General features: G+C 35.3%; 2 protein-coding genes across 2 annotated transcripts in view; one reads left to right on the top strand and one right to left on the bottom strand.

Annotated features, from left to right (window-relative positions):
• Positions 1-16,788, bottom strand: part of ELP4 (elongator acetyltransferase complex subunit 4) — a 135,161-nt gene extending 118,373 nt beyond the window's left edge. Inside the window, exons 1-2 of the mRNA XM_032843446.1 lie at positions 16,530-16,788; positions 9,585-9,620 (exon numbers count right to left, since the gene is read on the bottom strand). Coding sequence (XP_032699337.1) covers positions 9,585-9,620; positions 16,530-16,752 — 259 coding nt within the window. The 5' untranslated portion in view covers positions 16,753-16,788. The remainder of the gene's footprint in view (positions 1-9,584; positions 9,621-16,529) is intronic.
• Positions 16,789-16,930: 142 nt separating this feature from the next.
• Positions 16,931-27,849, top strand: part of IMMP1L (inner mitochondrial membrane peptidase subunit 1) — an 80,471-nt gene continuing 69,552 nt past the window's right edge. Inside the window, exon 1 of the mRNA XM_032843428.1 lies at positions 16,931-17,020. The gene's annotated coding sequence lies outside the window, so the exon portion shown is untranslated. The remainder of the gene's footprint in view (positions 17,021-27,849) is intronic.

The raw sequence follows: 27,849 nt of genomic DNA, 5'->3' as shown, positions 1-27,849 counted from the left end.
GATGATTTAATGTCAGAGAAAGCTGCTTGCAAATCTTAGCTACAAAGTGTATGACTTTGGGCAAGTTACTTGGCTTCTCCCAAAATTCTAATCTCCTGTAAAATATAGACACTCCTCTGATTGCTGTGAAACTAAATGATAAAATACATGTCAAGAGCTTAGCATGATACCCAGCATGCAGTAAATCCTCAATAAGTGTTATATATTTCTATAAAATATTTAATGATAATATTTAAGACATTAGAGTTTGTTTCACATGAAATAGGTATTATACAAAGCAAATTGGAAAGATTTAGAAGGGATAAGAAGAGTAGGAAATTGAATCTACAGAGTAAAAAGGGTATTACAGAGATAAAAGTAACAGAGATGATCATTAGAATAGCTTAATTCTTGGACAATGACCAAAGATAACAAAGAGGTAAAGCATGATGGATTTAGCTGGCCATAAAGTTAAACAAACAAAAATCCCAGGAGTCCTCTGGTGGATGAAAAGTAAACAGCCTCATCTCTGCACACCACAATTTGAGAAGCTGGTCTAAGGTTCTGAAGTTTTACAATTTGAATTGTACAAGTAGGTAGATGAGGGAAGAGACCCTGGGGAAGGAAGCCAAACTTTCCCTCTAATTCTAAATAAATAATCTCTATTTTAGAAGAGCTCTCACTTCTTTACTACATAAGCATACTGTGTTGATACCCACTTTGGTGCATTTGTTAATAAAATTTTCCATGGGAGTACTTTCCTCTCTTCATTTCCCCTCAATTTATACCCATAGTTTGATTCAATTTAAGTCTTTTCTATACCTCTTCTTACATCTGCAAAAACATCTGTATATATGTACTGTTCATATTTATTCCAACGAATATTGCAATATTTATTCCAATGAATGTGCAAGGAACATCCAGTTTAAGTTCAGAAAGGGTAAAACCCAAGATTTATACTGCCTAGCAATGCTAAGCACACTGTAGGTGCTTAGTGCTTCAGGACAAAAGGTCAGGTGGTTTTACGAAAGAACTGCATGGACACCAGTCTGTCCTGTTTCAATCAACAAGCTGTACTACCATAAAATAAGTTAAGAAAAATACATAATACAAAACAGCCATTTGTAAGCTTTTTCTTAAAGAGTCAGAAAATAAGTTTTGCAGACTTGTGAACTGTACATACAGTCTCTGTTGAAAGTATTCAACTCTGCACCTGTATCACAGAAGCAACCATAGACAATATACAAATAATTAAGCATGGCTGTGTTCTAAAAAAACTTTATTTATAGATAGGTCACTGGACCACAGGCTATAGTTTGCCAACTCATGCATAATAAGAAAAATGCTTAGAATTTATTACATGGTGTAGAAGAAAATGTATAACTGCGATTTCAAAAAAGTTGAAGGCAACCAATGAGAAAATATTATAATATCCTGTGGAAGATATATTGAGTGAGAGTGCTTAGTTTTTGCTATTACATGAAATAATAACAAATTAAAACTGTGAAAAGAGTAGCAGATTCTAAGGTGAACCCCATGATTCCTATTTCCTGGTACTCAATGCCTTTGTAAAATCTCCTCTTTTTGAGTGTGTCTGGAAGCTGTGACTTGTTTCTAACCAGAAGAATATAGCAAAGGTAACGGGATGTCACTGCTTCTATTGCATCAGACTGTAATGTCTGTCTTGCTGAGACATGTTCTTCTTCACTGGTTTAGAAGAAATAAGATGCCATGTTGGGAGCTGCCCTTGACTGACAGGCAGCAAGGAACTGAATGCTGCCAGCAAACATGTGGGCTTGAAAGCAGATCCTTCCCGGCCAAGCCTTCAGATGGCTTGCAGAGGATGATGATCTGTGCTTGGACGCCCAACCCACAGGAATCATAGGATAATAAATGTGTTTTGTTTTTAAACTAAGTCTGTGTTAATACTGTTATACAGTAATAAGAAACTATTACAAATTTACACTCATAGCTAGTTGTAATTGTCTAATAGTATATCATTTATTTCCTACTTCTGAACTAAAATAAGAGATTAATTTAAAAATAATGCACTCAAAAGTGTCACATAACGTGTATTTTAATGACTGACAACTTCTATTAAACCTTTTGATGCTCAATATCGCTGTAAAGAGATTAAGATCCTTTAAGATTTTATTTATTTATTTGACAGACAGAGATCACAAGTAGGCAAAAAGGCAGGCAGGGGGTGGGGGGAGAAGCAGGCTCCCTGCTGAGCAGAGAGCCTAACACAGGGCTCGATCCCAGGATCCTAAGATCATGACCCAAGCCAAAGACAGACGCCCAACCCACTGAGCCACTCAGGTGACCCAAGATCCTTAATTTTAAAAGAAGCTGTATAAATTCTATTTATGCCATTCCTTCACTTTTGATACTTTCAAGATGTCCTAAATTTATCTTTGTGCCAAACTGTCAGCAAGCAATTTAAATATAAACATCTCAAAACCTAGTTCAGTACCAAAGAATGAAACATGTTTCAAGAAAAGTCTTTGATTTTCTAAGTAAATGTAGGGGTCCCTTGGTTATTCAATTGAGAATGGCCTGTTACAAATTCATATTCATGTTTCCAGCTGTATTTGGAAGGTCTAAAATGCACCTACCCTGGGTTTCTGGCAGTGTTCACTATGTCTAGATTTCATAGTTCCATTGCTACTGAAACTGTAAATACACTGTTCTATAAGCCCAGACTTATATGCATGAACACACTTGTGCACACAATCACCTTGGTAAATGAGTAATCTATTTCAAGAGACATGGTCAAAAACTGACAATCTATAGTGAAAATCTATTACTGCAAACCATCTTCATGCTTTAATTTCTGGAATAAAAAAAAAAATCTTTGAGTTATGTTATCTTTTAGTTATGCCCTAAGCTCCTATCCATAGGATAGGAGTCTATCTATAAGTCTCCATAATTGGTTTATATTTGCAACTGTTGAACCATTTTTTAAGGCAGACTTCATCTACTATACAAGTTGAACACACCTGAGCAAGGGAAGGGGCAGAGGGAGAGGGAGAGACAGAATCTCAAGGAGACTCCCCACTAAGCTGGAGCCTGATAGGGGGCTTGATCCCAGTACCCTGAGAGCATGCCCTTAGCTGAAATCCAGAATTGGCTCAGACCGAGCTGCCCAGGGGCCCCGGGGAGATACTTTATTTTAAAGAGACAGAGAGAGAAAAGAAGCAGGGGGAGGGCCAAAGGAGAGGGAGAGAATCTCAAGCAGACTCTGTGCTGAGCACAGAACCCAACATGGGGTTCTTTCCCATGATACTGAGATCATGACCTGAGCCGAAACCTAGGGTCAGATGCTTAACTGACTGAGCCACCCAGGTGCCCGTTACTTGAAGGTTTTCTAAAGAAAAGCTAATAGATGAAACTAAATTTACCAGTTTTACATATTTTCAAAAATCTTTAACACTTAGAAGTTGATAGAAGGACATAAATAATACTGAGAAGATTCAAACTATTAGCTTTACAGAAAAAGCAGACTATAAAGGCAAGGTGTTTGCCTTATACCTGTCATATTCTTTTATTCAATCATTAATTTAACAATTATTGAATACCTAGTAAATAATATGTCAGTGAACTGATATTTCACCAAAGATAGACTTTTAAAAAAATCTGTTACTATGCTTTAGTTATTCTTGTCTGAGCTTTTCCTTATTACTCACTATAAAAAAAAAAAAAATCTCCTTTGCTAGACCATCAAGTTCATCAGGTATGTGTTTTCTTCCCATACAACTGCAGACAACAATATTGCTACGCTTTCTGCCACTGTTTAACAAGGATGCCCTATCCTCCAGCTTTCGGTAACATGGATCTCAGTTCCTTTTCACTCTCACTAGCAGTGTCATCAGCGTACAGATTTCCACTAACCATCTGTTCATGGCAATTTAGGCTTCCTCTAACTAATATGCTCCTTAAAATCCTTCCAGCTTTTGCCTACTACTACCTGGTTCCAAAGCCACACTCCTCTTTTTCCTATTTGTTATGGAAGCACCCAATTGCAAGATGCCAGTCATGAAGTAACATTGTCAATATTTGCCAAAGATGACTGCCTACTCATTATATTCAAGTGACTCTATAAACTATTCAAGAGTTGCAGGTTATAAGAACAGTATACAAAAATCAACAGCCACCCCTTGTTCTGGCTACAACCCATGTTAAAGTATAATAACAGACACATCTATTATGGTATTTAACTTATTATATTGTAATTATTTGCTTTACCTATCTCTCCTCCATAGGTGCAAAGTTCCTTAAGGGAAGAGAGCACCTGTTTGGTATTTGTAACCCCAACGAATATTTACTGAATGAATTATCAATCATTCACAGATACTTCCCCTCAAGAAAAGAATTAAAATTTAGTTGCACATTTTAGAAACTATTATAGTAACTCTCCAGGTTTTTAGTCATCACAGCACAAAGTCCCAGGCTCAAGTGAGGAAATGCCATTCTTCACTTTTGACTTGTTCGGACTGGTAAAGATTTAAATGTTCGTTAATACACAGTGTTGTTAAGGGTGAAGGTAAACTCACTGGTGTATTCTTATAACTGCTAACTGTCTGAAGTAAAAGATGGCATATCCCTCTTGGGAGAACAATCTAATAATATCTAATACAATTTAACATGCCTCAACTAAGCAAGTCTGTAGCTTGGAATTTATTCTACAGATATTTACACGTTTGCAAAGCTTATATACAAAATTATGTACAACAGCATTGTTAGCAATGGAAGAATGGAACTTAAATTTCTCAATTGAGAATTATTTAAATAAATTATGGCACATCCATATAATGGAATCTTATAGAGTTGTTAGAATAAACATATGATTGCACATGGACTGATCTCTAAGACGTATTAAGTGTAAAAAGCAGAGTGCCCCCATGTTTCTTATTTCAGTAGAAATATTTGGGGAGAATACCAGAACATTATTGTCTCTGGGTACGGGGATGGAGCAACTGAAAGGACAACCTAATATTCTGTATGTATCCTTTTCTATTTTATGTATTTATTGACATTAAAAACTGAAATATTTTGTCCATAAAATCATTCATTCCTTATTTATTAAAAGATAAGTTTTTAAAAATGAGACCGACATCACCATTTCTAGAACTTCTCAATTACAGGGTATTTCTCCCTCTTACGTCCACTGTTAAGTATAATTCTGGGGGTGCCTGGGTGGCACAGTGGGTTAAACCATTGCCTTTGGCTCAGGTCATGGTCTCAGGGTCCTGGGATCGAGCCCTGCATCAGGCTCAGCGGAGAGCCTGCTTCTCCCTCTCTCTCTGTCTGCCTCTCTACCTACTTGTGATCTTGCTCTCTGTCAAAAAAAAAAAAAAAGAATAATTCTGTACCTCAGGTTCTTAAATAGTACTTTAAAGACTGATGAGGGCACAAATATTTTATAGAACATATTTTTATTAAATGTCTATTATTCAGATACTTGGGCACTAAGCCCTAGGTAAGTGTCCAGAAAATTACATTGTAGTGATTGAAGTAAATGTCTGGTAAAAACTTGGCAAGTATTTTGCAACCAAGAGCTGCATGGAAATTAATGGCTGGGTTAAAATATGATGACTGAACACAGAACCAACATGACTCAATGGCATCATTTGTAAAAATCAATATATTTTAGGCAGCAATAAGCTACAACTACACAAATCTATCTTTAACAAATATTGCACACCTGAAAAATCTTAATTAATAGGCTTTGTATATTCTTTTACTATTATAGAGACAAAACTTTCTGCCTAGAATGAAGAAATGCTGATTATGTAAAATAAAAAGATTTTTCTTTTTTAAAAAGTCTATTTTTATTATTTATTTTTTTGTTGAAGTACAGCTGACACACAATGTTACATTAGTTTCAGGTGTATAACATATTGATTCAATACTTCTACACCTTTATGCTACGTTTACCACATGTGTAGCTACAGTCTGTCATCACATAACCCTACCATAATATCATTGACTACAATCCCTCTGCTCTACCTTTCATCCCTGTGATGAATGCATTCCATAACTGGAAGCCTGTACCTCCCACTCCCCTTCATCCATTTCAACCCCATCGGCCCCCTGCCACTGTCCTCTCCTCTGGCAACCACCAGTTTGTACTCTTAAAAAAAAAGAATTTTTTGGCATTGCTACAACTTTTATCCTTATTGTGAATTAATTAAATGAGGGCTCTTTCAAGTTTAGAAATTTGGAAATTTATTAAAAGAAAAAACCCCCACAACGTAGGCTTAATTTACTACTTAAAACTTTATTCTAAATAGGTATAAAACGGGGTGCCTGGGTAGCTCAGTTGGTTAAGTGACTGCCTTCAGCTCAGATCATGATCCCAGTGTCCTGGGATTGAGTCCTGCATCAGGCTCCCTGCTCCTTGGGGAGTCTGCTTTTTCCTCTTACCTTCTCTCATCTCATGCTCTCTCTCTCAAATAAATAAGTAAAATCTTTTTAAAAAATTAACAAGGTATAAAACTCCTATTTTACTGTTTATGGCTATTAAATGAAGCATGTAAGAAAGCTACAAAGCAGTTATAAAAAAAACACAGCCTTTCAGTCATAGCAGAATTCAAATCCTAGTTCTTTCACTTGCTGTGTGATAATGAGAAAATTACTTCACCCTCTGAGCCTTATTTCTTTAAGTATAAGATGGGGTTAATACAGATTACATGTAACATCTTACAAGGTTGATATGTTAAGGGAAAAACCATGTATAAAACACTTAGCGAACTTAGCAAACTCAACACCCAAAGAACAAATAATCCAATCAAGAAATGGGCAGAAGACATGAACAGACATTTCTGCAAAGAAGACATCCAGATGGCCAACAGACACATGAAAAAGTGCTCCATATCACTCGGCATCAGGGAAATACAAATCAAAACCACAATGAGATACCACCTCACACCAGTCAGAATGGCTAAAATTAACAAGTCAGGAAATGACAGATGCTGGCGAGGATGCGGAGAAAGGGGAACCCTCCTACACTGTTGGTGGGAATGCAAGCTGGTGCAACCACTCTGGAAAACAGCATGGAGGTTCCTCAAAATGTTGAAAATAGAACTACCCTATGACCCAGCAATTGCACTGCTGGGTATTTACCCTAAAGATACAAACGTAGTGATCCGAAGGGGCACGTGCACCCGAATGTTTATAGCAGCAATGTCTACAATAGCCAAACTATGGAAAGAACCTAGATGTCCATCAACAGACGAATGGATAAAGAAGATGTGGTATATATACACAATGGAATACTATGCAGCCATCAAAAGAAATGAAATCTTGCCATTTGCGACGACGTGGATGGAACTAGAGGGTATCATGCTTAGCGAAATAAGTCAATTGGAGAAAGACAACTATCATATGATCTCCCTGATATGAGGGAGAGGAGATGCAACATGGGGGTTAAGGGGGTAGGAGAAGAGTAAATGAAGCAAGATGGGATTGGGAGGGAGATAAACCATAAGTGACTCTTAATCTCACAAAACAAACTGAGGGTTGCTGGGGGGAGGGGGGTTGGGAGAGGGGGTGGGGTTATGGACACTGGGGAGGATATTTGCTATGGTGAGTGCTGTGAAGTGTGTAAACCTGGCGATTCACAGACCTGTACCCCTGGGGAAAAAATATATTATATGTTTATAAAAAATAAAATTAAAAAAAAAAAAAAACACTTAGCATAGGGCATCTTGGTGGCTCAGTTGGTTAAGCATTTGCCTTTGGCTCAGGTCATGATCTCAGGGTCCTTGGATAGAGCCCTGTGATATGCTCCCTGCCCAGGGGGAAGCCTGTTTCTCCCTCTCCCTCTGCTTGTTTGTGCTCTCTCTCTCAAATAAATAATAAATAAAATCTATAAAAAATAAAAATAAATAAAAACAGCACAATACTGATCCATAGTAAGAAAAGGGCAGCTCTCACTATTATTATTACTCTTTAATTATACAGCAGAGATGGGGAATAAGATGTACTACACATCTCTTTTGAGTTTTCCAGATAGAGCTTTACTTATCAGACAAATGCTGATGTACACACTAAATTTAACACACCACCATTTTGCATTCCTGGGGCAGAGTAACACATTTCATTGCTACCTTAAAAGAAGTCAATGAATATAGAGTAACTTTATTGGTGCCTAGAAATAATAATTCTATCTAGATTATCACAATTTGTAGTCTAAGTATAAGCATAGTAAATTTGGAATACTGTATTCAGTTGTGAGCACAGCTGAAGAGGCAACATCAGTTTGATAGGTATGACGAAAGAACAACCAGGAGAGTAAGGAACATGGAAGCCACAACACATTAAAAAGAGTTTAAGGAGGGCGCCTGGGTGGCTCAGTGGGTTAAAGCCGCTGCCTTCGGCTCGGGTCATGATCCCGGGGTCCTGGGATCGAGCCCCACATCGGGCTCTCTGCTCAGCAGGGGGCCTGCTTCCTCCTCTCTCTCTGCCTGCCTCTCTGCCTACTTGTGATCTCTGTCTGTCAAATAAATAAATAAAATCTTTAAAAAAAAATAAAAAATAAAATAAAAAGAGTTTAAGGAGCTGTGTCTATTTCATTTAAAGAAGATTTGAGGTAATAAAATATTTTCAAACATTTTAAAAGTGTCATGTGAAAAAATATGCAAGTTAAATCAGAGAACAAAATTAGAAACAACAAATCTGTTAAATTATATAGATTAAACACTAATATAGAGAACTTCCTGGGGCGCCTGGCTAGCTCAATTGGTTAAGTGTCTGCCTTTGGCTCAGGCTGTGATCCCGGGGTGCTGGAATTGAGCCCCACATTGGGCTCCCGGCTCAGTGGGGAGTCTGTTCTCCCTCTCCCTCTGCAGCTCCCCCCACTTGTGCTTGCTCTCTCTCTCAAATACATATTTAAAAAAAGAATTTTCTAATAATTTCAATAATAATTCATAGTTTTGTGAAGTGGTGAGCCCTTTAAATTATATAATCTGTATCCAAATTGTTTGATACTGTCAACAATGATCGAAAAGTGATTTATGGCTAGTTGGGAACTGTGAATACATAACTGCCAAGGTTTATTTCAATTCCAGATTCTATAATCTGAACTAAACAATAAGGCAAATAGGATTATGTATGTATAATTAAATAAGAACTATTGGCACTTAAAGGTGAACAAGAATATGCTTTATCAGTCTGTTACTTTTCTTTCAATAAGAAGAAAATAGTAATAAAAATGCATGACATATATACAATGGACTTATTGGTACAACTTCTCAAATTAATCATTATAATAATCTCACTTGCATACAGAGATGTCCCCCACCCCCCCCAAAAAAACACAATTGGCATTAATTTTAACCTTTTTAAAAAGATACGGAGGACAATGGACTGTGAACATTTTTAAATTACCAGAGCTGTATTTGCAGATATACTTGCTTCATTTATTCCAAGTTTGGATCAACATTTGAATTTAAATTAAAACTTACGGCATTTCTTTTCTAATTTAGCTTAACTCTTATAGAAAGTTATATATTTAATATCAGAATTGGCAAACCCATAAAATCATTACGCACAACAGAAAACTCTAATCAGGAAGAACAAAGTGTATATGCTATACTAACCAATTAGAAGAACTGTTCCAACAGCCAAACCTCCACCTGGAAACAAAATAAAACCAAGAAAAAATTAATCTACCCTTTCATACACATTATCTTTAGCATAAAAGTTAAGCTTTATCAAGGACAACTACTTCACTAACTTTAAAATTGCAGATGAGAACAACATTTTAATTACCTTGGAGATACTTTGCTTAAGGTGCTATTATGAAATAATTATATATTATATGTAATTACACACTACACATTACAATTACTTTCATAATATACTGTACTATCCACTCTTCTCCTGTGATAGGACCATGCAGCATTCAACATAACTGTGGTTACGTGTCCCAATAATGTTACATTTAGTACCTGTTAATAAATTAACTCAATAGCCAAGACCTAATGTTCACAGTAACTTAATACTACAGAAGTACAACATAAGAAAGGTTATTATAATAGAAATTCCACTTTAGTATTTACACTCAAATTTAATAAGCCTTGGGGAAAAACACCCCGATAATTAAAAGTAATTCCTTTTTTCAATAGGAAAATACACACGAAGTTGCACATACTCCCAAATACATTTAGAATTTAAAATAAACAATATTTTCATAATTTCAAACAAAAAAGTCACAATTACAAAATACATTTTTTCAAAATATTTTATTTATTTATTTATTTATTTGACAAACAGAGATCACAAGTAGGCAGAGAGGCAGGCAGAGAGACAGTGGGAAGCAGGCTCCCTGTTGAGCAGAGAACTTGATGTGGGGCTTGATCCCAGGACTCTGGGATTATGACCTGAGCTGAAGGCAGAGGCTTTAACCCACTGAACCACCCAGGCGCCCCCAGAATACATTTTTAATAATAGCAGAAAATGTTCTTTTGAATATCTGAATTAGAGCAGTACTGTCATTAGCATATAACTCAAATAGTGATTTAATAAAAATCAATTTGAAGTCAAATTACAGATAACTAGAACTACAATGAAAAGACATTTGAGTACAAATATTTTGCGTAACATTTGTAAAACCGTTTGTAAAAGTATTCCTATTTGTTATAAATTATACTAGCAAATTCACTTAAAATAGAATGAAATATGAATATCGAAGGATGAAATGTATCTAAAGTAATTTAAAAAGAAACTACTCAAAATTGTTGGACAATTGAAGACAATCCTACCAATGTCTTTGGTTTTGGTGCATAAAACTGTGAAAGAAATAATTAGAGTACCAATAAAAAACTTTTCCTCCAACAAATTTTGTAGTGGCAAACATTATATAGAACAACTTAGTATGTAAAGTTCCTTTGACAGTGTTTACTTTTTGCCTTGCAAATATGCATAAATGTTATTGTTCAAAGAGTCTGAAATTTGGTAATATACATGAACATAGAACACAATGCTATATTTGGTGACTTTATGACTCTAAATAGAACATTTCAAACTGTTAGAGAAGATTTTAAAAATATATTTTAATGTTTAGGTGGATTTGTTATCGCAGTAAATATGTATTTTAATTTCACATTTAGATAGGTTCTTTCAATGTAGCATTTAAAGCCATACCAGACTATACAGGATAACTTCAAATTTTGTTCGAACTAAAAGAATCACATAAAATGGAATATATAGGATGAAAATAACCATAAAAGATCTGAGCAAAAAGATTTTCTTTAAGATTAGGCTAAATGTCTACTTTTATAGTTTGTGCTACATATAAACCACTACTAAATTTTTTAATCCATTTTGAGCGCTGAATTTTTTTGATTAATGCACTTTGAGCATTTTAAATTTCCAGTTCCTTATTTCTCTCTTACATGCAAAACAAGCATTTAAATGCCTACGCACCATTCTGTGTATATTTAAGACAAACTAATAGAGGTACATAACAGATACTGCATGGTCTAGCCTAGAGCAGGTACTATTAAAAAAAGTTACCTGGTTTCTGTTCCTTAATCTATTTCTTATAGGAAAGATTTAGATTTCTTGTCTAAACATCCCTGGGTCTACATTCATGTAGCCTGAAATTAAGAATTTATATGAGGCCTACAACTGGAACAGTTAGATACAGAACTGAAGACTTTCTGTGAATGTCATTCATAGTGGGATGATAAGAATAGATCCAGGAATAGTTTCCCAATTAAATGAAATGATACCTAGCTCAAGTGTCTGGCTCAGAAAGGTACTCAGTAAGAGCTATTACCATTCTGGCAATTATTTTCTAATTAGAATAAATCATTATAGATATACCATTATTTGATAAATAGTGATCATTATAATAGTAAGAATTAGAAGACTTCCTATTGATGAACTAGTTAAGCAAAGCATTATACAAATGAGGTACACTAAGAAGGTAATTTTCTGTAAGAATGATTCAAATAAACCAGTTTCTGATAATTCAGGAAATGCCACCCAATTAAATTTTAAATCTTATGTACAATTCAATTCCTAATGTTTGGAAAATGTGAACATTACTCAAAACAACATAAAATGAGGACATGTTAATGACTTTAATCAGACATTTGAATATAATATCAGGATTTGTCTTACAAAAGGCAATTATCTTTTTTTCTAAAGGGCTCTATCATGAAAATTCACTAGACTTAAATTTGGATGGCTTTAGTATAGGTTGGTCATTTTGGACATTGGTCATGGTGAATAAGATGAAGCCGCCTTATTATTTTAAAAATCAAGCTTTTATTCTGTGTATGAGGGAAAATGATTTGACACATACATATATGTAACAGCAAAGTTCCTCTGTTCTTCGAAATTTCAGGGTGATGAGACCTCACATTTCCCTAAAACACTTCTGCATAAAGTATTTTGATATATCTCACTTGATATACTGGTTCTAACTGTATTTTAAACTAGAGTAAGTTTGAATAAGTTTGTATCCATGTACTCATCAAAAAATAAAAAGCTTCAGCAACCAGCCATGACAGGGGATCTTGACATGATACATTCAACCAAAGCTTATTTTAATGGATCTTTAAATTCAGAACTCCATTAGTACCCTGAGATCAAGAGTCATATACTCTACCAATTGAGCCAGCCAGGAGCCCCAGAAAATTATATTAAAGGGAGAAAATTCAATCACCATTTACACTTCCCAAAGCAGATCTCTAGTTAAACTATAAATTTTGGGTAAGCAAGGTCAAATTAATGTATTAGGATATAACGACCCAAAAGTGATACCTTACTTTATAAGGGCCTCTCCTTTTTCAAAGTTAGCGGAAGTAAAAGGGAAAGGAAATAAAAGTCAGAAAAGACAACAGTGATTTATAGCAGTCCTTTCTATAAAGGAATAGTTTTGTATAAAATTATAGGTCATTTTAGGGAAAATGCAAAGTACAAACAGTTCCTATCCCTTCCTTTGTTCACAGCAATGTCCTGAACTATTTAATTAATGCCATGCCTCAAATTAAACTGCAGTTCATTTCATTAACAAGTCTACTTTTTCTTCTCTCTCTGGGAGGTAGGAAACATCCTGACAACTCTTGATTATCACAACGATTAGCTGGGAAAATATAGGAAACAAAACAAAAAAAGCTATAAACAGAATGATTCTATAGATTAAATTACATGAAACAAGTTTATGTATCAATACAAATGAATAAGCTACATTTTCCTTAAATGTACAGCCATTACTAAACTATCATAACCATAAAAATAAGGATTATTTTTAATATATAGTCCAAACTCAACATATATCACACATTCTAATTAAGATACAGTGGAGCAAAGGAAATAAGCCCACTAGTATTTACTTTTTAATATTAGCATTGATAATGGTAGCTATCGTCAAGCTTCTTTAGAGTATTCTTCCTGGACTGTTCTTTATCCCAAATCCCTATCTTCCGTTCACCTGATTTTCAAAATTGAGTAAGTTCCAAACAGCACATTAATTAAACCAGTCAAACCTGAGATATCACCCCTCCTTAAAGTACCTTTTTGAAGGATGAGCCTGGGAGAGAATTCCCCCAAGTTAGACAATATGATCCTAAGATGAGATATACCTTTTGCCCTAGGGGGGAAAAAAAAAAAAAAAAAAAAAAAAAAAAGGAAAGAAATTCTGCCAGAATCCTTTATCCACTGTAAACTTCTTGGTGATTACTGGAAGAAGGGAAATGAAATATTTATATACATATAGTGTCCTCATATAATGACATAAATGTCCTGGAAGGACAGGGTAGAGAACCTGGGTTAGAAAAATCTTGGAAGTTGAAAATTTCAATGTGGCCAACTTGGGAAATGTATATCAATATCTAACAAAATTTAAGTTGTGAGAACAAAAGTTTTTGATATGATTAGATCATGTTTAAAAAAGATGCTGATATGGGGAATTGTCAAATTCATAAAGCATTTGGGAGTAGGAATGGAAATATTAGCGTATCTTCAAATGATCAACATTCAATTTGCCTGTATAATATATTCAAAAATATACTTAAATATATTTTGAATCTATGCTTAAAATTACATTGACATCACAGTGGTAGTAGGAATATCATTGCACTGCATGGTAGTGACAATACAATATTTACTTGTTTCACAGTAACCACAGAATATATTTAAGCAACAGTCGTGATGTCATAGTATAGTTCCACCATTCTGATAAAACATCCTGCTATCATTGTGTCTTGTCACAATATGGTTATATTAGGCTTGTCATAATCTGAGTCAAATATTTTAGAGCAACAATATAATCTGAATTACTTATATTTATGTGTATACACATTAGCAGCCAAACATTTCACTTCCAAATAATGTTTTAATGAAAAACGAATGTAACGGATTTGCTCTACAGAGCCATACAAAATAAAAAATAAAAATACAAAAATGTCATTAAGAAGTTAACAACAACTAAAATACTTCTGGACATATTTATTATTCCAAATGTACTAACTCCTATTATAACAACCTCTTCTGTGCACTTTGAGAATTAACTGTACACATGCAAAACATATTTCAAAATATCCCCAAACTAATGCCTATTTCAATTATCTTAAACGAACACCAATTTTTAGCATAAGCTTTTTACAATCAAATACTAGTGTCCCTCGCAAGCAAATCTGGAAGATTTTTAAATTACAGTTCAAGTTTATATCACTGTAGAAACACTTAAATATAAATGAAATATTTATATATAGTGCTTTAGGTTAACTTTTTAGTGGGTGCTTTAAGAGACATACTTAAATCATTAGTCTTGGGTCTGATAAATGCTTAAAGCCACTTCAAAAGAGTTCTCAAAAATTTGAAACAGCTGTAGCACAGTGCAGTAACACTAAATTTGAAGCCTGAAGATCAGCCTACACTGTCTCTAGTTTTAATGACTCTGTTCATGTCACTGTATCTGCTTCTAGAGCTCACACATAACTCATCCTACCTCTTTCATAATCTCTTGTCCAGGTTGTTTTTTTTTTTTTTTCTATACAGTTCTCTTTCAATGAAGAACGTAATGAGAATCAACTATGTGCCAGGAACTGTGCCAGGCAAATTTTGTTATTCTAATAAGAAACTGAAGGTATAATGTCAGAAATTTGACCTTTTTGTTTGAAGATTCAGGATCAAGTGAATATAGTTCCATAACTCCAGTGAATTAGGGAGGGGGAAAAAAGGTAAGGACTAGGAACAGCTTCCAGACTTTAAATTCAAGTATAGGATGATACCAAGCAAAGTTCAACAGGGGGGAAAAAAAAACAAAACAAAACTGAGATAAATATTTGCTAACTATATATTTTGGATCATTTGTTTTCAGCACCATGCAATTTAGGAAGGCAATACTTGAGACAATTAAGTACAAATACTCAAATTTGTGTAGAAATAACCAGGATTCAGTTAAGAACATGACATAACAGGCAAGAAGCTGTGTTCTTTCTCAAAGGTTGCTTGCCTTGTCAATTTCCTTTGCACTAAACCTATCTGAAGAGTGTACCTTGAGGGGGAAAATGTAATACAGAGAGAAATTTCAAGTGTAGTACAAGAACAAGCAATGGCATTTGTAATATTTTATGAAAATGTACAAGACTTAACTGACACAGATCACATACTATATAGTTATGAAATATAAACATAGACCAATTTTAATGAAGCAACATTCTGATAAGACAACTAATTTACAAGCTCTATTAACACAGCAGCTCTGTCTTAGCAATCTAATGTGGCCAATCTTCGCAACGTAACAGTTATGAAACAAGCTGTTCTTCAGCAGGCTTCTCATGAAAAATTACAAAGATTAAACAAGAAAGCCTCAGGATTGGATTTCTTTTTCTCATTAAAATGTGAATTAACTTTAAACATATCATTCGCAATGTTAACTCTGGGAAGCAAAATATACAGAGGAAAAAATTTAACAAAAATATATACAAATATATTTAACGCAGTCTACTAGTACGACCACCGATATCAACAACAGGCTTTAACTACTTTGTACCCACGTAAGTGTTTTAACATCCATTCTCTTAAAGCCAACAGTTTAAAGATTCAGAACCAGGAGATAAGCAGCCTGGCGGTGAAAGTGGGGAAGTTACTTTTTTCAGCATTTTCTAAATGAAATCCATCTCTCACAATGATACAAACTTTGTAGGTTAGGCGAAACCACGAGCTATCTGGGGTTGGCAGAACGGTGCAGAGACCAGGAGAGGATCCTGGAGTTGAAGGCCAAACCGTCTCCAAATATTAATGATTCCCCCTTACTAGATAGTATTTCTAGATAAAACCATGGAGGGATCCCGTCGTAACCCAGAAAGGTTGGTGGGCCAGAACCACAGTACAAAGTGGGAGCAGTAACAGCATTTAGGAGTCTCCCTACAACATTTCCTCCCCTACATCTCTATCAGACCGGACTATCCTTTCCAAGTCCGAAGGCTGAGGGGTGAGAGATAAATATGAGGTTAGGGCGGCTTCCCTGGAAGGTGCCCTCCCTAAGTATTCCCTCTGTTGAGCCCAAATCTCCGTTCTGAACCGACCTAGGAGCTGGTCCAGGGCTGGGAGCCCGGTAGATACCAGCAGCTGTCCATTCCGCACCGACGGTCGTGTGCCCGCGATGGACACCAGTCGAGAACAGCCGCTGTCTGTACCGCTTGCTCTAGGACCCTTCCTCTGGAAACTGGTGACGTTGTTCTTGCAGGCTGCAGCCCCTATAGATCCAATACTCCCAGCGCCGGTGCCGCAGGTCGCCGCGGCCGCCATGTTGGAACTTCCCGCGTTGACCCAATAGGAACTCTGGGAACTCAAGCCGCAAACCCGTCAGAGCCAGCCCCAAACACCCGCCTCCTTGCCCACTATCTCCGCTCCCGTGGCCAATAGAATTGAGAGCTCTCTTCCCAGTCAACCAATCGCAAGGAGTATTGCTGAAAAGTGCGCTCTACGTGGAGACGCCGGACATCTGCTGGGCCCAGGTGAGAAAGGCCCACCTGAGTCCTGGGTGAGAGTGTTCCTTGGTTCTTTGGGGCTAGAGGTGGGTAATATCATTCAACATTTTTCTCGTTTTGAGTGTCTTCATTCACGCAGAATGAAAGAAAAAAAAAAAAAAGCTAGTGGAGCGATATATCAAGTAACTGCCAGTAAGAATTTGCACCTTCCTCTGGTCCTTAGAAAAGAGGAAAGATATTTTCCCTCGCCCCTTTTCTGACTTCTGAGAGAAAATTCATTCCGCCTTTACCATCAGGTTTTTTTGTTTTGTTTTGTTTTGTTTTTCTCCGACTGGTTGTGTTTTATTGAAGAAATTGGAACTCTTAATGAGTTGCTTGCTGAGCATCTGGGCTCAGTTCGACAGTGCCAGTGGCAGGCAGGTGGGTTGGATTTAGACTTTAGCTGGAAAACTCTTGAGCTTTGAGGAGATTTGGTTTTCCTGTCTCAAACAGCAAATGACAAAATGTACTTCTCTGACAAGTCCCCTTGAGAAGCTTTCGTTAATTTTAATTAGTGCTTCTGGAAGTCTTGGGGCGCGTTTCTATAAGTAGTGTGAATGACAAGTGTTACTCTGACAACCTTGTTCACACATTTAATTGTCATTTGCTGTTAAGGCAGCTGCAAATAACAGAAAATACTTTAGGTCTCTTTCCCAAAAAAACTGGTATTAGATGTGTCTGTACTTTATTTTCCTAGTGATTTTTGAACTCTGAATTGAGAGCTTTTTTTATTAGAATAGGAATTTTATGTGTGGAAAAAACATGTCAATTAGAGCTGTGTCTTTGGATTTAAAACTTTTCTCAAAAGTGAGCTGGGTGGAGGAGTAAGTGATTTTTAAAGGTATTCATGATTGACAAATGTCTAAACTAAAAAAGACTCCCAAATTGTGCCTGTGCTACTGAATTATTGGTTTTGACAGTGATCTATGATGTATTAAAAATATATCTATCCAAATTTCTTTGAAATTCTTTCCAATTGTTTTAAATCTCAGTGACTTATTAAAACTTTTTGGCGGCTTCTGTTTGATAAACTGCAATTAGTCTTGTGAAATAGTGGCTGGTGGTTTTGTTTTTGTATTTAAAGTACAATCTTAAGAAAATAAAACAAACCACCTTACTGTTTAACAGTATATCAACTGGAAAGCTTGATCAAGATTTAGATGCTTTCATTTAGAACCTTTCCTCAGTGTAAATTTGTAATCTAAATGATTCAGTAAATAGCTGTTGAGTGCTTACTGTCTGCTTAGACCTAATGTGTCACTTTAGATCCATAGAATTAAAAATGTTCACATTTGGGGGAGATTAACACATAGAAAACAGCATAATGCTTTAAGTGAACACATTGGACAGTATTGCCAATTTTTTTTCTGTAGTAAATAAGTGCTAAGAAGGGCAAAACAAAAAGGGACAAAGCAGTCTAATTTCAGATGTAGACTTATTGGATATTTTTGCTGCTCAGAAAAATTTGGAATAATAATGAACTTTTATAGGCTTCTTTACTACATATTCCCTTGTTTCCTTTCCATTTACTTTATCCTTTAGTTTTCTAAAAGTGGTGATATGGTGCTTTGTTTATGTTATTATTAGAACTGAAGAATTTGTTCAACTTCATAATTCGGAAATCATGCCATATATGCACAGCAAGGCATTCTTGAAGTTATATCTTCAATATATAATATATGTAATATTATAGAATAAATTTATTTAATCTGTCTTAATTTTTTTTTTTACAAAGACAAAACTTTTGCTATCAAAGCAAATAATGCCAAATACTGGAATTTACCAGTACGTAGAGTTGAATATAAAACATTGGAATAAATGAGGTATTTGTGGAAAGGGTATGTTTAGGTATGGTGCTAATAATGATTAAAAACAACTTAATAATTAACAGTTATTTATCGAGCACATACTAAATCCCAGGGAATATGCTAAGCATTCAGGTTATAGGAGAAAGAATAGTCTCTTTTTTCTTTGAGTTCATAGTTGGGGGAAGCAGGGCAGTAAACAGGATAATAAGGTATATTATATGTGCTATGGAGGACAAATGCTGTATACCTAACTTGGACTGAGAGATCGGAGAGGAGCCTTGGGAAGTTTCTCCTGAGGAGGAAGTTTAACCTGTGTGATGAAGGAAGTATAAAAGATGAGGGCGTAATAGACAATGAAAGCCATTGCAGAGGATGGGAAGACTATTTCTTCAAATCTGCTCTCACTACTTCTGTGCAGGCTTCTCATGATTTATACAGAGTGCTAAGATGAGACTGGAGAAGTTAGACAAAGATCTAATTGATTTTTTTTTTAAGGTTGTGGCTCTTGTTTTTTTGTAAAAATAATAGGAAACGGAAATTATTGAAGATTTTTAAGTAAAGCAACAACATAATGATCATATTTGATTGTTATGTTTTGGCTAAGAGTATGCTAGAAGAAAATGGATTAGCTGACTGTGGTTGAGATAAAAAGCATGGAATGAATTAAGAGATTACTATGAGGAGTAGAATTGATGTGACCAAGGAGAGTTGACACAAGGAATCAAAGATGACAGATTTCTGAGCAGGTTTGTGGACGGCAGAGGTTAAAGAATAAAGGAAAATAGCGGAATTTTGTCATTATGGTGTTGGTTGTTTTAGGGGATGGGTGATCATAAAATGCGTTTTTTAAAATCTGTTTTGAATATGTTTAAATGGAGATACCCTGGAAGCATCCAAGTAGAGATACCCAATACACACTGGGCCATGTGAGAAAGGGATCTCTAGAGGAAACACGTAAATTTGAAATTAATTAGCACATGGTGGGAGTTTACCCCAAGGGATGAATAAACTCACCAAGGAAATGTATACTTTGAGAAGAAAAAAAGACCAAGAATAAACTTTGGGGAGCATGACATTTAAAACCAGGGCAGAGAAAAAGAAAGTAAAATAAGAATTGGAAATGTTTATTTGATTTAGTATTAATGTTTTACAGGCTTTGTTAAAGGAAGATTTGAGGGAGTAGTAAACTGAAAAGTAAAATAATGTATTTAGAATTGAATGGCAAATGAAGTTGAATATTCCATAAAAGTAGACCATTTTACATTTTAGAACGCTTTACTATGAAGGGGGATAGAGGAGATGACAAACATTTAAGGGGTGAGTTTTGTTGTTAAAGAGAAAAATAAGGCACTGGAAAATAGTTCTAGACAATTGATAAAGAAAAGGACCTAAATGAGATGGAAGGAATGGAAATCATAGCACAGGAGAAGGATCAGTATTTGAAAGGCTGGAGGGACAATTCAATGGCTAAAGGGTGTAAATGAAAAAAAGCTCCTTTCCCTCCTTTCTGCTATTAAATCGTGGAGTCCTTAAGACCATTCTGTCTTTTTAGTCCATGTTCTTACTTTTGTCCAGTCCCAGGACCTCAGTTACCATTTATATATCAATGACAAACATGTATAGTCCAGATAGCTTCTCTGACCTCCGGAATTATAAATTCAGGTATTTACTTTACCAGTTTCTTAATGGGTCTTCAAACTCATAATGCCCTAGACTGAACTTCCTCTTACATTTTATATCTTAGTAAATGATAGGACCTTTTGCAGAATTAGTTGCCTAAGACAAGGAACCTCACTACACTCAGGTCCTCTTTCAAGCATCATTCTGCCATGTCCATTACATTACCCAGACTTATGAAATTTACTTCTTAATAGCTTTCTAATCCATTCTGGGACATATAGCCCTCATTTTAGTTCATCTGCAGTATATTCTTCATTCAAGTGCCCTCCCAATCCTTTCAGAATAGAGGTCTGATAATATAAAAACAGTACTTACTAAGCACTGGCCTGTAGTTCCCTCCATTTGTCTCTCTAGCCACATCACTCTGTAAATTTCCTTACTCTCTGGATTCTAGCATTTATTCATTCTCCTGTTCTCTAGCATTTACTTACTCTGTCCTGTTCTCTTCCTCCAAAAGGCCACTAGTTAGCTTCTACTTATCCTTCAAATCTCACTTCAACCTACACATTCTCAGTAAAACCATCTCTCCTTGCTATCTAAATGAAATCAACTCCAGGGCATCTGGGTGGCTCAGCTGGTTAAGTGTCTGATTCTTGATTCTGGCTCAGGTCATGATCTCAAGATTGTGAGATTGAGCCCTGCATTAAGATTCTCTCTCTTCTCTCTCCCTCTGCCATTCCTGCCCCATATGTACACACATATGCTCCCTCTCTCTCTCAGAAAAGAAAAAAAAAAAAAAAGAAAAGAAAGAAAAATCAGCTCCTGTATATCAACAATGAGTGAGTGGAATTGGAAATTAAAAACACAATGTCATTTACATTAGTATCCCAAAAAATTAAATATTTAGGCATAAATCTAATAAAGATATGTATAAGATCTATATGAGGAAAACTGCAAAATTATGATGAATAAAATCAAAGAAAAACTAAATAAATGGAAAGATATCCCATGTTTATGGATAGAAGACTCAGTGTCAAGATGTCAGTCTTCCCAAATTGATCTATAGATTCATATGCCATCCCAATCAAAATCCCAGAAAGCTATTTTATGAATATTGACAAGCTGATTTTGAAGTTTATATGGAGAGGCAAAAGACCCAGAAGAGCAAACACAATATTGAAGGAGAAGAACAAAGTTGGAGAACTGAAACTATCTGACTTCAAGACTTAACTTAAAGCCACAGTAATTAAGACAGTGTGATATTGGTAAAAGAGTAGACAAATAGATCAGTGGAACAGAATAGAGTGCTCAGAAATAGACTCACATAAATATTATCTACTGACCTTTGACAGATGAGTGAAGGCAACACAATGAAACAAAATCAGTCATTTTAGCAAATGGTGCTGAAACAACATACACATGGCAAAGAGGAAAAAAAAGAGAGAGAATCTAGGCACAGACTTTACATCCTTCACAGAAATTAACTCTAGTGCACCACATATCTAAGCATAAAATGCAAAACTCTAAAACTCCTAGAAGATAACACAGGAGAAAACCTAGAGAACCTTGGGTATCTGATGCTTTTTTAGATATAATACCAAAGATATAATCCATGAAAAAAAATAGTTGATTAGCTTGACTTCATCAAAATTAAAAATTCTTGCTCTGTGAGAATGTCAAGAGAATGAGAAGAAAAGGCATATGCTGGGAGAAAATATTTGCGAATGTTATAGCTGATAGAATATTGTTATCCAGAATATACAAAGAGCTCTTTAAAACTCAAAAATAAACAACCTGATTTAAAAATGGGCCAAATACCTTGACAGACATTTGATCAAAGAAGACATACAGATGGCAAAAAGTAAATGAAAGGATGCTTCACATCATATGTCATCAGAGAAATGCAAATTTAAACAACATTGAGATACTGTTGCACACCTACTAGAGTGGCCAAAACCTGAAACACTGACAACACTAAAAGCTAAAGAGAATGTGGAGCAACAGGAACTTTCATACATTGCTGTGAAAATGCAAAATGGTACAGCCACTTGGGAAGACAGTTTGGAGATTTCTGACAAAACTATACATGCTCTTACCATATCCTCCAGCAGTCATACTCTTATACATTTACCCAAAGGAGTTGAAAACATCCACATAAAGACTTGCACATGGATGTGTATAGCAACTTTATTCATAATAACCAAAACTTGGAAGTAACCAAGATATCCCTCAGTAAGTGAATGGATAAATAAAGTGTGGGCAATGGTATATTATTCAGTGCTAAAATCAAATGAGCTATCGAGCTATGAAAAGACATGGAGGAACCTTAAATCCAAATTACTGAGTGAAAGAAATCAGTTAGAAAAAACTGAATACCGATTCTAACTCTGTGGAATTCTGGAAAGGTCAAAACTGTCAAGACAATAAAAAGACCAATGGTTGCCAAAGGTGTTTGAGGGAGAAGATGAATAAGCAGAGCACAGAGGATTTTCAGGGCAGTGAAAATGTTCTGTTTGTATGATGGATATGTCATTATACTTTTGTCCAAACCCATAGAATATACAGCACAAAAAGTGAATCCTAACATCAGCTGTGGACTTTGGGTGATTGTGATGTGTCAATATAGGTTCATCCTTGGTTAAAAAAAAAAAGGTGTTCTGGTGAGTGACATGGATAATAGCGGAGGCTATACATTTGTGGGGTCAGAAGTGTATGGGATTTTCTTTACCTTTCAATTTTATTGTAACTCTAAAACTGCTTTTATGTGGAATTAGCTGTATAAAATTTAAGTCTGAGGGTTCCATAAGCAACATGTATATCACCCTTATTGCCAGCTAGTGGGACCATTTTCATAAGGGTTCCAACAAGTTGAATTCTGAGAAGTCTAAATACAATTGAAAGACTGCAGCAACCTACTTAAGGTATACCAAAAACCATATTGGTATTGTTAAGCAATTAGCATCTCATGACTGAAATGGGCACCTCTCCAATTGGTCTTTCAGGGGCTTTTTGAGACCTAGGGTCTGTTTACCATTGTGACTATGAAGGTGAACCATATTAACAGAGATGTTGTGAAGGCTTACTGTAGGGTCTGATGGTGTTCTGGCACCATGATTGAATGAATAAATGTCAAGGTTATGCCTGTACAGAGGGAGTTCTTGGACCCCATGGGGTTTGCTTTCTTTTAGTACACTCACAAAGAGAAATCAAAGTCCTGATTTGCTTTACCTGTTTCTGTACTTTATGTAGATGAAGTCATACACTGTTTACTCTTGTATTTGACTTCTTTTGCTCATTATATTTGTGAAATGATTAGTATTAATGTGTACAGATATGGATTATTTGCTGCTTTATAGTATTGTGTAGATATATCATAATTCATTATCCATTCTGCTTTGAAAGGGATTTGGCTAGCTTACTATTTGTGGCCAGATATCTTTCTTACATGGTTATACCAATTTACATTCTAACCAGGAATGTTTGAGATTTCGGTTGCCTGTCATCCTTACCAGCACTAAATATTTTCTTTTTACTTCAGCCTTTCTGAAGGGATTGTGATATGACATTGTCATTTGGATTGGACTGATGAAGTTGAGTACCTGTTCATATGCTTATTGGCCATTTATATAAACCTCTTATGAGGAGTCTGTGTCTTTGCTAATTTTTTTAAAAGTTGGATTGTTGGATTTTTTAGATTTTTAGATGTTCTTTTTATATTTTGGGTAAAAGTCCAGTGTGTTACAAATATATTTAGTCTCTGACTTGCCTTTTCATATTCTTTAAAAAAAATTTTTTTAAAGTAATCTCTACACCCAACATGGGGCTTGAATTTACAACCCTGAGATTAAGAGTTGCATGTTCCATCAACTGAGCCAGCTAGGTTCACCTCACCTTTTTATATTGTTAGGTTTTTTTTCACTTTTAGTTAGAATAAATTCTAATGTATCAATTTTTTGCTTTATAGCTAAGTTTGCCTACTCCAAGGCTCCAAAGATGATCTTAGTGTTTTCTTCTAAAAGTCCTGAGGTTTGCTTTTAAATATTTGAACATGCATTCCATTGGAATTGATTTTTTTTCCCCTTTCGTGTGAGACGGGTAAAGATGGATTTGTTCTTCCTGTATAGATAATGTATTGACCTACCACCATTTATTGAAAAGACAATTCTTCACTTGCTATATGGAATCATTACTCTTTCAGTAAGTAAAGTGATACTGATTAGGTAGAGGGCTTTCTGAATTCTCCATTCCTTCCGTTAGTTTGTGATTCTTTCAGAAGGATGACTTTTGTTTCTTTGTTTTAACTCCCTGTATTGCTCTGTGCTCAAGCTAAAGCTAAATCAGTAAAAATAAGAAACCTTTGGCAATCTTTGTCTTTTTTTTTTTTATTACAACTTTGATTCTTCAGCAAAATCTCTTTGCTTCTGTTCGATCTGTAGAGCCTTCACATAATTGTTTTTTTGTATTTTGTCTTGAGTTTTTTATTGTCATCTATGGGAGAGTTTGTTGTGAGCTTACTTCACTGTACTAGAAACAGCTTTTACTACCTTTTTAATGACCGTAATTACTGATATTGTTTGTGTTTCTTTTTCTTTTTTTTCATTGTTAGGTTTGCTAGGGATTTTTCATTTTTATTTTTCTAAAGACCCAGAGTTTGTCTTTAAAATTTTATTTTATGTTTGCTTTTTCTTTGCCAGTTACTGCTCCTTATTTTTTTTTTCCCTCTGCATTCACTAGTTTTGACTGGCTGAGATTTTGATTTTTCTCCTTTGTGATAAAAATCTAATTCATTGGGGCGCCTGGGTGGCTCAGTGGGTTAAAGCCTCTGCCTTCAGCTCAGGTCATGGTCCCAGGGTCCTGGGATCGAGCCTCACGTCGGGCTCTCTGCTCCGCAGGGAGCCTGCTTCCTCCCCTCTCTCTCTGCCTGCCTCTCTGCCTACTTGTGATCTCTCTTTCTGTCAAATAACTAAATAAAATCTTTTATAAAAAAAATTAATTCATTGATTTTCTTCTTTTTCTAATATACTGTTTTATAGTTAAGGATGTAATTTCTCTAAATATTGCCTAGCTACATCGTACAGTTTTTAACATTTTGTATTTTCATCAAGATTTACTTCAAAATATTTTCTATTTTTTGTTTTGATTTCTTCACTGACCCGTGAATTTTTTTAGGACATTCTAAGAATGCTGAAATAACTAATTACACTGGATGCCAGGAAAGCAGGTATAATCTGGGGCTGTCCAGGGCACATGAGTACTTCTGTTCATCCTAGTTTTAGTGGATGTTTAAATATAAATAGAAAACTTGGAAGTTTAAAATTAAAATAAAAAATCTATCGTATACTCATGTCTTCAGTGTAATAGGGTAAATGTGTCAAAAGGTGTTTTGGCTCAAGGAGACTTGTTAAGTAAATGTATCTATAAGACATTTTTAGTGGTAAACACTTGAACACTAAAATTTTTTAGTGATAAAAGGCAAAGAAATTCCAGAGCTAGAACGGCCCAGTATTGGTATATCTCCCTAACTGGGACTATTCTTTATTTTTGTGGCCCAAGTAAGGAATTGAACGACTTCTGACTGGTGTTAAGTGCTCTTTTCATGTGTCAACTTGAGGACTCTCATAAGGATATCGATGTTGTGCTAAGCTAAGCGTGTGTTTTGTTCTGATTATCATGTGTATTTCTGATGAGATGTGATCAATTCATCTTCAGTATGAATAATTATGGAAGTCCAGGGAAAGTCCGCATATTTAAAACTATTCCATCTGAAGCACCTTACCTCTGATTTTGCATGGAATGTCACACAGGCTGGTGAAGCTCCCCTGTAAAGAAATATATAATTCTTGGTACAATCAATAGTGTTAAGAGAGGGAAATACATTATTTTGGATTGCTGTTTTCTAGTTTAAGAGTCTGGATATGAAGTATGTTTATATACTGGATATGAAGTTTCTTGCAGTATAAGATGAAAATTAAAAATGGAGCAAACATTTTCCTTGTTAACTCAGAACTAAATTGGAGCCATGTATTATACGACTTCTTAAAACCTTTTCTTCATGTTCCATATAACTATTTCTTCTTTCTTTGAATTATATTTTCTTAGGAAACACTTTTTTTTTATTATTTACAGTTTTGATAGCATTAGTTAATCGCATGCCCTACATTGAATTCTTAGTAATCTCTTCCATATTTATGATCATATTTACTCATTTGTAATTCTGTATCTTTGGATTTTCTCTAAGTTTTTTTCTCTGAATAACTTTGAAGCATTATTTTTAAAAAGCCTAGTTTAAAGCTATTGTCATAGAATGACATCTTAGATTTATGCATAAATTCTTTCCATTTCCAACATTACCAGTTTCTGTTTTTTCTGAATTTTATCTTCCTGCTTCTCTTCCTCTTTTTTGTTTTTCACTACAGTACTTTTTAAAGCAGTAATTAAAATGCAGTTCTAGTAATCTATTATGGTAATTTCCAAACAAGCCCTGTCCGGTAGAATTTCCTGTATTATTGGAAATGTCCCATATCTTTATCATCAGCACAATAACCATTACACACATATGGCTATTGGGTACTTGCAATGTAGCTGACATGACTGAGGAACTGAATTTTTAATTTTATTATTTAAATTTCAACACTACATTTGGCTAGCTGTTACTCTGTTGGGCAGCATAGCTCTAGATCAAGATTTGACAAATTTTTCTGTAAAAGACCAAATTATAAATATTTTAGGCTTTGCAGACCATATGGTCCCTGTTGCAACTATTTAACTCTACTGTTGTAGTTAGTACAAAGGCAGCCTCAGACAACATGTAAACAAGTAAGTATTCTGTGTTACAGTAAAACCTTATTTGTGAAAATAGTGCTGGCAGAATTTGGCTCAAGGACCCTAGTTTGACAACCTCTACTCTAGATCAAAGATGTTTCTAGGAATATATATATATTTTCCTTCTCCAGCTCTGTATTGTCTGGGTCCTTTCCATTGTTTTTCTGTGTGTGTGTGTGTGTGTGTGTGTGTGTGTGTGTGTGTTGGAGGGGAGAGAGGAGTCCCTTTTCCTGCACTACTTTAGAGAGATCATTACCCACACTGGGTTATTACTCTGTATTTCTTCAACTTTTCATGTTTTTCTATATGTGGGGGGAAATGGTAGTAGACAAAATTTCTATTTTAAATTTCTTGAAACTCTACTCTTTGTTCTTTTAATCCTACTATTTCATATACTTCTTGTTTTATAGGTGCAATATCTTTTTTTTTTTTAAGATTTTATTTATTTATTTGACAGAGATCACAAGTAGGTAGAGAGGCAGGCAGAGAGAAAGGAGGAAGCAGGCTTCCCGCACAGCAGAGAAACCGATGCGGGGCTCGATCCCAGGACCCCGGGATCATGACCTGAGCAGAAGGCAGAGGCTTTAATCTACTGAGCCACCCAGGTGCCCCATAGGTGCAATATC

This window comes from Lontra canadensis, unplaced genomic scaffold (genome assembly GCF_010015895.1).
Source record: "Lontra canadensis isolate GAN:19392208 unplaced genomic scaffold, GSC_riverotter_1.0 scaffold140, whole genome shotgun sequence".
Taxonomy (NCBI): domain Eukaryota; kingdom Metazoa; phylum Chordata; class Mammalia; order Carnivora; family Mustelidae; genus Lontra; species Lontra canadensis.
Note: the sequence above shows the minus strand (reverse complement) of the source record. Positions and strands in the feature narration are given on the sequence as shown.